The sequence below is a fragment of the Acomys russatus genome, chromosome 4 (genome assembly GCF_903995435.1).
Source record: "Acomys russatus chromosome 4, mAcoRus1.1, whole genome shotgun sequence".
In the NCBI taxonomy this organism is placed as follows: domain Eukaryota; kingdom Metazoa; phylum Chordata; class Mammalia; order Rodentia; family Muridae; genus Acomys; species Acomys russatus.
The window spans coordinates 39,950,608-39,967,399 of record NC_067140.1 but is presented as its reverse complement, the minus strand read 5'-3'; the positions used below and the strand labels follow the sequence as shown (position 1 = coordinate 39,967,399).

General features: G+C 43.1%; 1 protein-coding gene across 5 annotated transcripts in view; it reads right to left on the bottom strand.

The window, feature by feature from the left end:
• Positions 1 to 279: 279 nt before the first annotated feature.
• Slc1a2 (solute carrier family 1 member 2) overlaps positions 280 to 16,792 on the bottom strand; it is a 124,904-nt gene continuing 108,391 nt past the window's right edge. For 4 of the 5 annotated variants that reach the window (XM_051144230.1, XM_051144229.1, XM_051144228.1 and 1 more), the window contains exons 10-11: positions 4,692 to 4,923; positions 280 to 882 (exon numbers count right to left, since the gene is read on the bottom strand). In XM_051144230.1, coding sequence (XP_051000187.1) covers positions 811 to 882; positions 4,692 to 4,923 — 304 coding nt within the window. In that variant the 3' untranslated portion in view covers positions 280 to 810. Of the gene's footprint in view, positions 883 to 4,652; positions 4,924 to 16,792 lie in introns of those variants that run through there. The other variant, XM_051144227.1, reaches the window with a different exon arrangement.

Below are 16,792 nucleotides of genomic sequence, written 5' to 3'. Positions count from 1 at the left end.
GTTAAAATTTAGGTTGACTATGCTCCTTTACTTTTCTCAAGGTATACAGTGGTTATATGCAAATAGTTGCTAGTTCATTATCAAATTTGAAATTTCCCATTTCACATACACACACACACACACAGAGAGAGAGAGAGAGAGAGAGAGAGAGAGAGAGAGAGAGAGAGAGAGAGAGAGAGAGAAAAGAAGGGAGAGCTGTGGGCTCTATGGCCACCTGCCTTTCAAGTATGGGCACCCACTGAAACTCTGAAACATTTAACTTAGTGCACACACAAAAAAGTAAGTTGTCAGAGTTCCCCAAGAGAGATGCTTTCAATCAATGTAGGTGCCAACTCTACAGGCTGAAGGGGGTTACTTCTAGAAACTTCTAGCAGAATCTTTTGTGCAGAACAAGGTGAGCCATGAACACTTTAAGGAATACCACACCATGTGTGCTCATTGTCTCAAGTCCCTGGAGTGTACCACACTGCTTTCGTCCTGTCCCCTTGGGAAAAGAGCATCCACGGTTCTGCACTGAGACAAAGGGAAGCTGGCAAGAACATGTCTTCCATTCAAAGTGCTTTCTCCTGCAGCATCCATTTAGACAATAACACAAGGAAGAAAATTAGATGGTTATGAAGCATTATTTGGCAAAGACACAGCACGGTGCCTGTCATGTGTGCACAGCAGCTCCTCTACACCTCGGCTAACAGATTAGGTAAACATAGAAATATATGCATTTTTCCTTTTGTAAAGGGAGCCTGTTTAGAGCATCTTTTACCATAAGATACGCTGGGGAGTTTATTCAAGAATTGGCTGAGAGTCAGGTCATTATTTTTCACGTTTCCAAGGCTCTTCCTCAACACTGCAGTCAGCTGACTTTCCATTGGCCGCCAGAGTTACCTGAAAACAATTACCATCAACATCCAACTTACAGGCCACGAACCACAAGAAATACCACCCATGGGTCATGTGGAGGAGCACCAGATCCAAGCTTACAGTGTATGCCGAAACCATAGTTTTAAATGGCATTCCTTCAAAATTAGTTGTGAACACATCTTGGTGTTCGGCAGTGAATGGAGAGTTACATTATCCATATTTGCCTGGAGGATACTGAGGGATCACAGAGGTTCAGTAGTGTGGGGACAACTAAGTTCAACAATAGTTTTAGGGTTGTGGAGTATCTCATTACCCACAGACCCAGCACATACTACTGTAGTCCTTAAAATACAGTGAGTGCCATGTGCTACTCCATACAACCATACAGAAAGAAATCCAGAACCAGGCAGCTACTTCTACTCATGCATGTGAAAGGTTCAGCCATAGCCAGGCCAGGTGAATTTCATAATGCTCAGTCTTAATTACTGAACTGATGCTGTTTTGGCTCTACAGCGTAAGTTATCTTGGCTTTAGAAGTTAAAAAAACGGGGGGGGGGGGGGATGTTTTAAAAGTAAGGGATAAGTAGCAATGGTCTTCCAAATCATTTTAATATAGACATTTAGGAACCTATAAATATATTCTGGTTTTTTTTTTTCTGGCCCAGATCAAGCAGAACCTTTATGCAGGAGGGAAGTTCTCCCATCCACTTCTAAGCAGGTTTCCTAGCTTACCTTCTGTCTGTCTGTCCTCAACGTCATGTGCAAACTTAAACCCACGACTGATATTCCACATAATGAAGAGACTGGATTTATGGAAGCATTAGAATATGAAGACATGACAAATGCAGCACAGTTTGAAAGAAATCTGACCTCTTTTTTTTTCCCCAAGTGGGAATGAAATGCATGCATCAAGAGCATGCCACATGCTAGGAACAGAGCACCAAGTGCCCTTTGCAAGCCATGCAACACAAAACAAAAAGAAAAACAAAACTATCCGTTCTTCTAGGTCCCATCAGCACGTACTCCCACCCTGACCATACAGCACTGCTTACAAAGCCCATGCGATTATCAGTGGTGACTCACATGCTGTTACTCAGAGGCGAATTAAAGGTGATTGCATACTCCAAACTACTGTTATGAGGTAAGAGACTAGCATGGCATAACAATGCCTGAAGTAGTTAAGTTTTGACCAGAGCTGCAGCAAACTGGCTTCCCCTTCAACAAACTGTCAAGAAGGACTTCCAGAGACAGACTAGACAACTCTGCCTATTCCTTGTGACATAGAATGTGCTTATTTGGCTATCACTGATCAGTCAGATCAATGGCAGTGCACAGCTATCAATCATAACGTGACATCTTGGAAGAACCAGACAGCATGCGGGAAGTGTTTACTTTTTGTTTGTAAATACTGGGACCTATATTTCAAAACAGTTAGGACAATGTCTTTACTCCTTGTGCCCCTGCTGAGCTAAAGAAAGCTGAACGTCCACTCCCTAAGCCATTCTATCCCCATCTTGTTCAGCCAAGGGTAGTCCTTGGCAAGAAGCGTTGACACTATTCCTGCTGGGCTCTGAAAACTGGATCTGAAAAATGGTGAGGCTTGGAGTTAACTGAAAAGAAGTTTAGAGAAGTGAATAGATGTGACCCAAATATTTCCGAAAAGAGTTTGTGTCTGTGTGCATAGTTCTGGCTGCCTCCTTCTCCCTCAGTGACTACACAGGTAACTGACTTCGAGTGAGACACCTGAGGATCTGATCCTCTTCAAAGAGCTAAAGCCAATCACCTCCCTAAAAACATGCTCATTTATGATATTTATAAAACCAATCCACCTAGAAATGTTATCCTCAGGGCCTGCTCAGATTGAATATTGACCATCTAGATGCTAATTATCCTATACAGATGCAGGAGGTTGACTGAGTAGTCAATTTTACGGAGAAATTTAGCAACTAACTCTATGAAACTGTCCAATAGAAAGAAGGCTATATAAACATGGCGTGGAGTCAACCAATATTTACTGAGTGCCTACAACAGCCCAGACACTCTTTTGGAAGTTGGGACATGATAATGATGAAGAGCAAGTGCCACTATTTACGGGCTTGCTTTATAGTGACAGGGTCAATTTACTCCCTTTACAGTTTGCAAAGTTTTGTTTAAATCACATAGTAAATACTCCTGGCATCTTTAACAAAAATAAGTCTGAAATCCAAAGACATCTTCATCCCTGTAGACCTTGGTTTTTTCAAAACACATTCTCCAAAGTATTAGGAAGCCATTTGAGAGGCTCCCGACCGTTGACTAGAATGCTTTTTAGTACATAACTGTGAAACAAAAAATACATACGGTGATTCCACTTTGTCACATCCTATGTTTCCTTGATTGACAATGTTCTGAATTTAAACCTTCTCTCTTGTATTATACTGTATATTCTTGTTTGCATAGCTCTGGTACATAAGTCAGGAGCTTATAGACTGGGTACTCAGTAAATACTTGATAAATGATTAAAACAGGATGCCATGGAGTGGGGGATGAGGAAACACCACTAAATCATACAAGGCACATAATAAATGCTTGAGAAGTATAAAAGTCATTCCATGAGAATGTTGGCCCTTAGTGATCCAAACTAACATTTTTGTGGAATGGAACTTAAATATTCACTTGGATGTGGAAAACACACTAGCATTCCAAGAAAATGAAGTCATGCCCCAAAGTCTATCTGAAATTTTAAAATGAAAATCACTTTTGTCTTGTTAATTAATTAATTAAGGAGAAGTCTTACCCCCCAGTTTGTAGCAGAACCCTGGCTCACCTGCACATGTACTTGATGTAGAGGAAACAAACAAAACTCTCTGGTCCACTGGTGCTCTGGACCTGTGCTACAGGCTGGTAAGTGGAATTACATCTGTTAGCCTTAGCTCTCTAGCAGAAAGCATGGTGCTATTTGGAATGACCCAAGACTTAAAAAGAGAAGATTAAATGTGGTCGTATCAGCAGGGATCAAAAAGGTAGGAGGGATCTTTATTGATTCAAACTTGCCTCTGCTACTACACTCAATCATTTTAGCAAGCTATCCCTTCTCTCATCTGCCCTGATTTCTCCAAGTTTGCATCACTCTGGTCATGACACTGCCTTTAACAATGCCAAGTTAGTTACAGTGAAAGCCAGCTAGAACCCATTGAGCTTGGAGACTTGGCATCCAACAGCTTGGAGGAGAACCCAGAACATCCACACTGCAGAAGAACGGGAGTGTGATACTGAGCATTTTAAAAAAGACTTTTTGGATAAACATTTTGAAAGACAGTTATTCTTGAAACTGCATACCCATTTGGGATGCAAAATAAAAGCCGGGCTAAAACTTACCCTCTCGTGAAAAAATATTAAAAGAAAGACAGCCAATTAAACTTTTATGTGGGCTTTTTAGAAAAGCAATTTGTAATAGAGAGTAAGGAGAAATACTCATGCCATACAAAGTCAATGATATTTGACCAGCATTTTCCCTGACCCTTCCTTTGAGGAAGAGAATATCTGAAGGCCATCAAAGTTCTAACAACCACAAATTCTTGGTCCAAAGAGTGGAGAAAATTGACCAAATTAGAGGAGTGAGGAGGATGTGGGAATCTGTCGATACAAGCAACCGATTGGTTCTTTTGGCGTCGGAGTTGTTGACGCCCCACCATGCTGGGTGCAGAGTGAGATGCTTTGGGCCTCAGAGAAGCTGGGATACCCGATTCCTTACAAAAGCATGGTAAGAATGGATACAGGGTCTCATTTTCTTTTAGGAGTCCAGCATGCACTATTTATATGCAAGTCTCAATATCCAGGAACGGGAAAGGTACCTTGCACTCATCTATTATGACAGAGTTGTGCGCGGCATAGACACACTGATTAGAGTTGCTTTCCCTGTGGTTCTTTGTGTCATCGTAAATGGACTGCGTCTTGGTCATTTCGATGTCTTCGTGCATTCGATGTTGGGAGTCAATGGTGTCCAGCTCAGACTTGGAGAGGTGATAGACAATCCCGGCCCCAAAAGAATCTCCCACGACATTGACAGAAGTTCTCATCCTGTCCCTAGGGAATAAGAATAGAAGTGGAGTGAGAACTTGCTCTTTCTGTGAACCTAAGAAGAACAATCCAGAGTGTTGCTGGGACCAGCGGGGATCCAGAATAGCTTTCTTCCTCATGACTTACATTGCAAGTTTTGTATTGAGGAAAAAAAAAAGTGGTTGTTAATGAGATAAAAATGTGTCTTCCTCAACAAAGAAAGAGAATTTCAGACCAATTTCTCTTATGAACATAGATGCAAAAATACTAAATAAAATACTTGCAAAACGAATACAGGAGCACATCAAAGATATCATTCATCATGACCAAGTAGGCTTCATTCCAGGCACGCAGGGATGGTTCAATATACGGAAATCCATCAATGAAATCCACCATATAAACAAACTGAAAATAAAAAACCACATGATCATCTCCTTGGATGCAGAGAAAGCATTTGATAAAATTCAACACCCATTCATGTTTAAAGTTTTAGAGAGATCGGGGATACAAGGCACTTTCCTCAACATAATAAAGGCTATATACAGCAAGCCAATAGCCAAAATCAAAGTAAATGGTGAGATACTCAAGGAAATTCCTCTCAAATCGGGAACAAGGCAAGGCTGCCCACTCTCTCCATATCTCTTCAATATAGTACTCGAAGTTCTAGCCAGAGCAATAAGACAACAAAAGGAGATCAAGGGTATCCAAATGGGAAAGGAGGAAGTCAAATTATCCCTCTTTGCAGATGATATGATAGTGTACATAAGTGACCCTCAAAACTCCACCAGAGAACTCCTAAAGCTGATAAACACCTTCAGCAAATTGGCTGGATACAAAATTAACTCAAAAAAGTCTGTAGCCTTCCTATACACAAATGACAAGCTTGCAGAGGAAGAAATTAGGAAAACCACACCCTTCACATTAGCCACAAGCAATATAAAATATCTAGGAGTTACCCTAACTAAGCAAGTGAAGGACTTGTATGAAAAAAATTTCAAAACTCTGAAGAAAGAGTTTGAAGATGACCTGAGAAGATGGCGTGATCTTCCTTGCTCATGGATCGGGAGAATTAACATAGTAAAAATGGCCATCCTACCAAAAGCAATCTACAGATTCAATGCAATCCCTATCAAAATACCTACACAATTTTTTAAAGACATTGAAAGTTCAATTCTGAACTTCATATGGAAAAACAAAAAACCCAGAATAGCTAAAACAATCTTGTACAATAAAAGATGCTCCGGAGGAATCTCCATACCTGATCTCAAACTGTACTATAAAGCAATAGTACTTAAAACAGCATGGTACTGGCACAGCAACAGGCTGGTTGATCAGTGGAATCGAATCGAAGACCCAGATATGAATCCACACACATATGGTCACTTGATTTTTGACAAAGAAGCCAAATCCATTCAATGGAAAAAGGATAGCATCTTCAACAAATGGTGCTGGTCTAACTGGAGGTCTATGTGTAAAAAAATGAAACTGGACCCATATTTGTCACCTTGCACAAAACTCAAATCCAAGTGGATTAAAGACCTCAACATAAAACCAGAGACACTAAGCCACTTAGAAGAAAAAGTGGGAAAGAGCCTGGAACATATTGGCACAGGAGACAACTTCCTGAACAGAACACCAACGGCCCAGGCCTTAATGTCAACCATTAATAAATGGGACCTCATGAGGCTGAGAAGCTTCTGTAAGGCAGGAGACACTGTCAAGAGAACAAAGCGACAGCCTACAGACTGGGAAAAAATCTTCACCAACCCTACATCTGACAAAGGTCTAATATCCAAAATATATAAAGAACTCAAGAAATTAAACACCACCAAACCGAATAACCCAATTGAGAAATGGGGCTTGGAACTAAACAGAGAATTCTCAACAGAGGAGTATCAAATGGCTGAGAAACACTTAAAGAAATGCTCAACCTCCTTAGTCATCAGGGAAATGCAAATCAAAACAACTCTGAGATTCCATCTTACACCCATCAGAATGGCTAAGATCAAAAATTCAAGCGACACCACATGCTGGCGAGGATGTGGGGAGAGAGGAACACTCCTTCATTGCTGGTGGGAATGCAAACTAGTACAGCCACTTTGGAAATCTATCTGGTGCTATCTCAGAAAAATGGGAATAGGGCTTCCTCAAGACCCAGCTATTCCACTCCTTGGAATATACCCAGAAGATGCTCCAGCACACAACAAGAAAATTTGCTCAACCATGTTCATAGCAGCCTTATTCATAATAGCCAGAACATGGAAACAGCCTAAGTGTCCCTCAGTAGAAGAGTGGATAAAGAAACTGTGGTACATATACACTATGGAATACTACTCAGCTATTAAAAACAAGGAATTCCCGAAATTTGTGGATAAATGGATTGAGCTAGAAATGATCATAATGAGTGAGTTAACCCAGAAGCAGAAAGAATCAAATGGTATATACTCACTTATATCTGCATACTAACCCAATGGGCATGTCCCACGAAAGCCTTCACTTACCAGGAAACTGGGACAGAGGGGAAGGCATCCTATTGGGACTCTAAATGAGAGACGCATGGGAGAACAGCAAAATAAAAGGATCCAGAGGGTCCTAGAAATCTACAAGTAGAACAATATGATAGGCAGATTTGGGCCCAGGGGTCCCGCTCAAACTAAGGCACCAGCCAAGGACAATACAGGAGGTAAACTTTAAACCCCTTCCCAGATCTAGCCAATGGTCAGAATATTCTCCACAGTTGAGTGGAGAGTGTGATACGACTTTCTCACGTACTCTGGTGCCTCACATTTGACCATGTCCCCTGGAGGGAGAGACCTGGTGGCACTCAGAGGAAGGACAGCAAGTAGCCAAGAAGAGACTTGATACCCTATGAGAATATATAGGGGGACGTAATCCCCCTCAGGAACAGTCATAGGGGAGGGGAATAATGGGAAAATGGGGGAGGGAGGAATGGGAGGATACAAGGGATGGGATAAACATTGAGATGTAACAAGAATAAATTAATAAAAAAAATAATAATAATAAAAAAATAAAAAAAAATGTGTCTTCACAAATTAACACTGGGAAAGCTCACTGAGGTCTTAAGGGTAGCTGTGCTCTACCATTGGGAAGTACAAGCTGGTCAGTGTGAAGGGATCTTTGACATTTCCTATACCCCTAAAGTTCTATCAAGGAAGGTACTGGAAAGTCACAAGGGAAGTAAGCATGTAAACAAATAAGTAAGTATGAAAAAATAAGAGAAAGGAGATGAGGTAATGCTATTGTCAGGATAGTCTTAATTGACGACACTCATCTTCCATACAAATTTTATGAGTATGGTTAAATCACAGGCAGAGTGGAAACGTTAGTTGTAAAATTAGAACAATGACCTAAAATAAATCCTAGTTGCTAAGATCGATCTGTCGTTAGGAAGTAGGAATGATAAGGCTGAGCTAGGAGAAATCTGGCATGGCTCTCTTGCAAGTCCAGCAGTCCTGATCTCAGCCAGGCATGTGTGGCCATAGTGCTAGTTGAGGGGCGTGGCAAGTGATCAGAGCTGAATTTGAACTCTTGGGTGTGTCTCAGCCTTTGAATGTGCTGGTCCCTCTTCTGCTTTTAGGTGTAGCTGAGGAGTGGTAGAGTCTGTACCTGAATGAAGCATTAGGCTTGGGGACATCCACAGGCACTTTAAGCTGACGGTTAAGAACCCCCAGCATAAGCGTACAAGAAGGAACACAGGGTAGGAGTGAAGACAAGGTGTTAGACAGTTATATGTGAGTGAGAAAGTCCACTGTGCTACTGCACAACAGGGTCACCAGGACAGTAGAAATGCACTGTACATCTCAAAGATAAAAGGAGAATCACAGAGAAATTATTTCTAAGAATACATACTAAGATACCACACAATATATACGTGCATCGGTATTCCGTGACACCAATAATATATATAATTGTGTGTTTTAAAACATATGGCTGGGATGTAATTCAGAGATAAAGAAGCTACCTAGTACACGCAAGGACTTGGGTTTTACCCATGGCACCATAAGAAAAGAATGAAAGAGTGGGCTCCAGAGGCAACCTGGCTGGGATTCAAGTGTGAGCTTTGTCCCTTACCTGCTGGGAGCTCTGAGCATCTTAACATTTGTGGACCTTCTCAAAACTGAAATAACAAAAATGGCCAAACCACAGGGTTGTTACAAAGGTAAAGCAATATAAACAAAATGCTTACCACAGTTTCAGACACTTGCTAAAAAAAAACAATTTAGAAAAAGGTATTTAACCTGATTACGAGGTACATATACTATTACAAGTTTTACTCAGTCAATTCAAATGTAATTTGGGGAGGTTTCTAGACAGCACATCCAAACATGCCTGGCTAAGCTACTGTCTCCCCACGAAAACATTAATCCTACTTTTACTCCAACCCCTATAATAGGCAGGGTGTGGCAGACAATGCCAATTATCGCCTTGAGTTTATAGAAAAGAGAAGTACCTCTAAGTTTTAGTAACAAAGAGACTGCTACTGATCCACTGAGAGGGGTTCATAAGGACAGAACCTGGCTCTTGTAAGTTGTATAAGAGTTGTGGGAAGTGGGGACACTAAGTACACATGTATAAAACACCTTTTCCAAGAAGGTGGAGAAAAGCCAAGGAAAGGAATGGTTGACGAGAAAGGCAGAGCATATGGAGGATTTCTGGGTTGTTTTTTATTTTAAAAGTTAAATATTTGAAGTTAAAAGCAGCCCATTGAGAAGACAGGACTAACAGAATGGAGAGAAGATGATGGTCTCTGGCAATGAGCGCTGTACAGGTTTGAAAGGATGGGACCCAGGGTGGAGAAGACAGTCATCTCTTTTGGCAAAGGGACTCAATTCTAACACCAAAGAAGAGAAAAAGACTTAGGGAAAGCTTATGAAGATGGGTTCCTCAGGGAGATGGCAGGTATAAAAGGCTCTGTGTCAAACAGCAACATACCAATTTAGATTAAGCCCCATCCTGACATCTTCTCCTTCTTGCACTACCCGTTCTGCCAAAAGTCCCAAGATGTCCAGTCAGGAGATCCATCATGGCTATTCTGTTTGTATTTTTCTCCCCAGAAAAATACTGTAAAAGCCAAGCAACTTCTAAGCCAATGTCTTACTGATGCCAGGGAAGTACAACCCTGGCCAGAAGAAGGATGTGAAAATGTCTGGCTCATGTGTGGGAAGTTTTTCACAAGCAAATCACTTTCATGTTCTATCACAGTTACCCCTGATCTCTCGGGAAAGTCTGTCTTTCATGTTGACTTGAGTAGGAGAGAGAGAGAGAGAAAGGGGGTGGAGGGGTGGGGAGAAGAAGAGAAGGGGAGGAAGAGGAAGAAAAAGGAGCAAAAGAAGAACAGACAAAAAATATAAATAAAAGGAATGGACTTAGTGATGCTACCTCTGGGATTCTGTCTGCCAGGACGACAAGAAAGTGAAGGAGTTGGGAGCAGAATCTCACCTTTAATGAAGTCACTATAAATGACACAGCTCTTCTGGCTGGGCTGGCAGGAACCAAAAACTAGGGGGGTGGGGTGGGGGCTGAACAGTCTTTCACACCAATCACTGGGTCTGTCTTGTTTAAAGAAAAATAATTGCCAAGGTATTAAGGCTCTTTTTTTTTTTTTTTTTTTTTTTTTTTGGTTCAAGTCCTCTGACAAGGAGGGGGTGAGACCGTGTACACATCCAAGTTCTCACAGGAAGTGCTGGGGCACTCACAGCTCATCTGCGTCTCTGTTGAGTCCTGTGACATGACCACTGTTGCAGATGTGAAAGAAGCAAATGTTGCCGGCATCGTAGACCTTAACCAAGTAGAAACAACACATAATGCGGGTCCTCAGAGGGCACAGTGCTGATGGAGTGTCTGTAGGAGCTGGTGTAGCAGCAACCAGTCACCTAGTGTTTCTGACCTGAGGCAGGTTGGCATTGGGGTGGGGGGGTGGGATGGGGGGCTAGAATCACCTGACTGTTGGTTAAGATGTGATTGGATTCCAGCCTGGGGTGCCATCCTGACTCCAGGAGGCAGGTTAGTTAGCTTTTTCCTGTGCAGCTTTCTTGTTTTGTCAGAATGAGAACAATACCCACCCGTGGGGACGATAATAACTGCTGACGTGCCATCTGAGAGGCTCTCAACACAATCCTTTGCCTAGGAAAGGCTGATACAGCACAAAATAAGTGCCATCCCACTAGCTGCTCATGGCGCTGCTATTATTAACCACGTGATGAGCTCACTTCCTCTTTAATTCCCCCACCAGATGCACACTCCTCCGTCTGCACCCAGAACACTGTTGAGATTTCTGGAGCACAGCACATCTGGTTGTTGTTTTTGAAACTTGTTTACTGGACTGTAAGCTCTTTGAATACTGAGACCATGTTTTATAGTTTCTATGGAAGAATTGGCTCCAGGACCTCCCAGGGATACCCAAATCCACAGATGCTGAAGTCCCTTACACCAAATGTTCTAAGATTTGCTTATAACCAACACGCATCTCCCTGTGTCCATTAAATCACCTTGAGGTCACTCCCAGTACCCAGTACAGTAGGAACACTGCATAAGCACATGTGCTATATTGTTTTGGGAAGAGTCATAAAATTAAAAAAATGTCTATACATGCTCAGTTCAGACTCATTTTTAAAATGGTTTCTATCTACACTTGGTTAAATCTGAGAACAGAGGAAGCAGGGAGAGCTGCGAGCATTCACTATGGCCCGAGGCAGAGAGGGAGAATGGGCAGGAGACAGGAGTGGGAGCAAGGCCAGAATGGAATTTTCATTTGGATCAGAAGCAGGTGGACTGAAGAGAAAGAATGACTGTTTGTTTAGCAAAACATCTGGCAGGATTTGCACAGTGAAAAGTGAGGATGCAGGCATTGTCCCAGAGGAGGAGAGCATCATAGAAATCCAGACGGAAAGGGGTGGACAAAGCCTGGGAATGAGTAAAAGAGAAGAAGAAGAGGATTCAGCAAGACAGAAAGATTAAAAATCATCAAGTCAAGGCAGGGGAGATCACGAAGTGTGGGGCACTAAAGATTTTCGTTGCTGGAGCAGACTTAGCAGTTACAAGCCTGTACTGCTCTTTGCAAGGGACCTGAGTTTGATTCTCAGCATCCACGTACGATACCTCACAACTGAAACTCTATTCTAGACCAGGAAACCACACTCACGTGCTCTTACCTACAGATAAACACACGTGTGTAAATTTAAAAAAAAAACAAAAACGCTTTTAAAAATCTTAATTCCTATGTTGCTATGTCATGATGGTAATTTCAGGGCTCAGGGAACAGTGAGACTCAGCTGTGGGTGAAAAAAGAGACTCTGCATTTGTATTTTCCTTTTCTAAGTCTCTTCAGCTTCTGTGACATATTAAAAATGGTGTTGTTGTTCAGACTGTGGCATCCACCCAGATCTGTGACTGCCTTGAGTCAGGGGCCCAGGGTTGGGAGGGGATACCTTGGTGGACTGTGGATGACATTGCACAGTGAAGCTGACACAGACTGGAGATAAGGTAAAAAGGAAATGAGGAGAGATCTGTGTCCATGGAGAATGAAAGCCAAACAGTGGCATAACCATGAGCCTAAAGTCTTCAGAGAGATGGTAAATGTATAAGTTGCTTTTCTTTTCTATCAGGAATGGAGTGGAAGTTATGTATGTAGTGTGGGCTGTGTTTGTGTGTGCACATGTGTGTGTGTATTTAAAACATTTGCACATGTCTTAAATAAGGATCAGAGAACTCATCTCAAACCTAAGAAACATCCAAGTTGTCTGTATGTGAATTACACTTTGGTCACTTAATAGCCACCAAACAGGATAAATGACATCTCTCTGTTACCTCAACTACATGGGCACATACAGTTAGATCCTTTATAATCTGCTGTGACTTTTGAATGAATCTGTGCTAATTGGGCAGAGCAAAAGCTTAGTCTTAGCTCCCTGACAATGTAATCTCATGGAATGGATATGTGAGCTGTCGATAGCCACTCACTATATAGTTCTTAGATACTTGGAGTCAGGAAGATCCTGGCTGATCAGAAACTCCCTCCTACTCCAGCTTGTTTTCCCAGCAGTGAGCTCCCTGGGCCCCACCAGCAGCAGCAGCTGGGAACCTGGGAGAAATGTCAGTTCTTGTGCCCTATCTAGACCTCCTCAATCCACATAAGGTTGATTGTAGATTCTTGAGGATCAAAGCTCCACTCCCTCTAGAAGGGGTACTAACCCAGAGTATCCTGTAGGGTGGAGAGTATTTGAGGTATCCTTTCTAGATGTGCATACCCTTACTTAGCAAATATGCATCCAGAAAAGATCCCCCTAAGAGAGTGTCATGTGAGAGGTGGATCACACGTCCATGCTAGTGTCGCTGTGTGTGTCTTTTCCTGTCTAGCTCTTGCCAGGCCTTGGAACTGACTGTTTGTCCCTGGTATAGGTATTGCCTCAGTCTTCCCTTCATCTTCCCTCCTTATTATCTTCCTAGTTTCTTATAAACATCTGAGTTTTGATACAAAGGGATTCTTGGGCACAGGAGACCCAGTATTAAGCAGGCCTGCCTCTCCCGTATATCAGGACTTGAGCATTTTGAAATGCTCTACAACCTTGGTTCTCACCATGACATTTGCAAAGCAGCTAAGCTTGCCCACAGACAGGCATCAAGGGCTTATCAGGCTGTTATGAGGATGGATGGGCTCCAGAAGTTGGCAAACACTGTGACACATTAAATGTCACTGCTGCCGCTGTTTGGTTTTAAATTGAAAAATTGCTAGCATTAAAAAAGCTTACAGACTTTGGCCTAAAGAAGAAAAACTTACCCCCTTCTCTTTTTCTCTGTTCTTCCTCCATCAACAATATTCCTAAAGAACAGCCAACATCCCCTTGCACCCCGGCCCCCAATCCCACTTACACACCAGTGAGCATCCAAAGCCATGGAAGTTAGCAAGCTCAAGTTTCCAGACCTCTCACTGGTGGGAAGAATGTGGCATCAGTACTGACTCAAAGCAGATCTAACCCACCCCTGATGCCTATCTTCCCAAGATCTTCCATGCTTCCTCCTTCTTTCCTCTTGACCACATGGCCTCAGCCCCTCTGAGACCAGAACCTTAGAACTAGAAAAAAAGCTTTTCAGTGGTGCTCTTCTTTCTCAATCCAGCACAGGACAAATTTTTTGCTTGTTGGTTGGTTTGGTTAGGGTTTTTATGTTGTTGATGTGTTTTGTTTTGTTTTGTTTTTCTTGCAGGATTTTGTTGGTGGTAGTGGTGGTATTGAGCCAACTCCTTCCTGCTGGCACACTGCAGACATACAGTTAGGACACCATACCCTGCTACACCAGTGTGAACATGTGGGTACCTGCCTGGGGTGATCTGAGAGGATCCAGCCCTCCTGTTCCATTTGCTAGCATTTAGGTCAGATGTAGGCAGGGCCTTGAATATTTCATGAAGCGATTCTCACCCAACAGGCTTGAGAGCAGGAGACTGCCAAGAACTCCAGGGCTCACAGTGGCAGTCTTGCTGGGGTGAGAGCACTTGAATTTTTAAAAGTGGCTAAGGCCTTGATCCTACCTCATTGGCCCCAACTTAGATTACTTGTTATATTTTAATCTTGGAAGGGGGAAATGAAGAAAAGAAAAATAGCCAAACAAAAGGATTTCTGGTTGTTACTACATAGAACCAAGGCTGCCTTTGTCCATTTGTAGTACTATAATAAGACACTTGAGACTGGAATATTTATAAAGAACAGAAATAGATTTTCTTAGAGTTACGGAGGCTGAGAAGTCCTCGGCGGAAGGCACAAGGATCCGGAGTAACCAAGCTACTGCGCCATCATATGCTAGAAGGCGACAGGACAAAGCAGTAAGGAAAAGAGGGCTGACCTCATTATTGTATGACACCATCGGAGCCGCTCTTTCTTCAGCACGCAGTTCTTAAAGTTTTGCCTCTTAGTTCTTTTAAAATGAGGTGAAACACCAATGTGAGTTTTTAAGGGAACAAACAACGAGCCCCCCCAACCTAGGAGGTCCATTTTCTCCAGCTTGGCCAACTCTGGACCTTTCTGCTCCCTGTCTCCACTGATAGACTTTGTGGTGACAATTAAGAAAAAGCACGAAGTACTCTGAAGGGCCCTGTGTGGGTTATACTAGCTCTACTGTGCTTCAGTAAGACACTGTCTCTTTTAGGGGAAGGTTTGGTTTTTCGAGACAGGGTTCCTCTGTGTAGCTCTGGCTGTCCTGGAACTCGCTTTGTAGACCAGGCTGGCCTTGAACTCACAGAGATCCACCTGCCTCTGCCTCTTGAGTGCCAGGATTAAAGGCATGCACTGCCACCACCCAGCAAGACACTGACTCATCTAATACGTACACCATAAAGTCCTTCAAGGGCAAATGAAAAACAGATGCAAAGATGCTGCAGTCCCTGCCAAACATCAGCACCATTCCCTCATTCCTGATAACAGGGCTCCATACCTGCCACTCAGAAACGCTGCCATTATAATGATGGAGGGCTCCACCAGTACAAATGTCTAAAAGATTAAATCCTTTGTGTGTGCATCTGGTGTGCAGGTATGCACATGAACAAGTGCAGGTGCATATGTCCCTGTGCACGCAGGTGTAAACATGTGGGTCATGTGCCAGGAATCAAGCCCAGATCTCAGTTATCTTTCACCGGATACCATCTCACTCGTCTGGAATTCACTGATTTGGCCAGGATGGCTGGCCATGAACCTGCCTGTCTCTGCCTCCCCAGTTCTGGAATGACAGTTGTGCACCACTGACTCACAGCTGCTTTGCCGGAGCAGATGCCATGGCATCTTGGTGCCAACACAGTGCACAGAAAAAAAAAAAAAAAAGATATCAGAGAAGATCCCACCAGGACATGAGAGGCTGGCAGAAACAGACATGAAGTCCCAGCCAACGTGTCTCTACAATGTGTCCCTAATGATGAAAGAGGCAGGCAGGAAATGCCGTGGCTTCCCAACAGCCCTGTGGAACTGAACAGATTGTGTCCATGGAGCCTCTTCTTGTTCCAAAACAAATTCCCACTGATTTGAAGGTGACACGAAGGAAATAAAAACTTAAGTCCATACAATGTGGCTTCTTTGTCCTAAAAATGCATGCTAATCAAAACTTTGATTCACGAGACAATTGGAAAAGGAAGTGCAGGCACTTTGACCTTCCATCTCTGCCAGCACTAGTCACAGTGTACCTCTGGTGTTAAGATCTATGTCACTGGCTAGCGCTCTATCACTTAACTCCAAGAGTGGACGTGATAACATTGGCATGATTCTCAAAGAACAGCAGTGTCCTCACACAGGCCCTCAGAGAGGCTCTACTCCAGTGTCCTGCTTGGGGATGGTCTAGCCAGGCTTGTCCACAGGTCATCTTCTACACTAGCAAAATGTCCTTTATTGGGAAGCACAGGCCGGCTAACAGCACATGGTCAGATTCAAGCTTCTCTACATGGCCTCCGAGAGTGTTGCCCATCCTACCTCACCTTCCTTCACTGCAAAGGCCCCACACTGTGTGCAGCCCTAGTGCCTTTGCACAGAAGGTTTTGAGAGAGATGCACTGTTTCTCCTCCACCTAAGTGTCTTGGGGCTTCATATCAGTTATGACTGAGCATAGCTAGCCCTGCCTTCTGAAACTTGAATCTGTTTTGTTTGTTTGTTTGTTTGTTTGTTTTCCAAGTCAGGGTTTCTCTGTGTAGCTTTGGCTGTCCTGGACTCACTTTGTAGACCAGGCTGGCCTTGAACTCACAGAAATCCGCCTGCCTTCTGAAACTTGAATCTGACCATGAACAAGAATGGGATGGGCTCCAGGATGAGGCCGGCCCAGGGTTAGATCTCTGTCCGTTCCTGTCCAAGCCTCAGTGCCCTGACCTACCAAATGCGGATGATAGCAGCACACTTTCAGGGCTGGG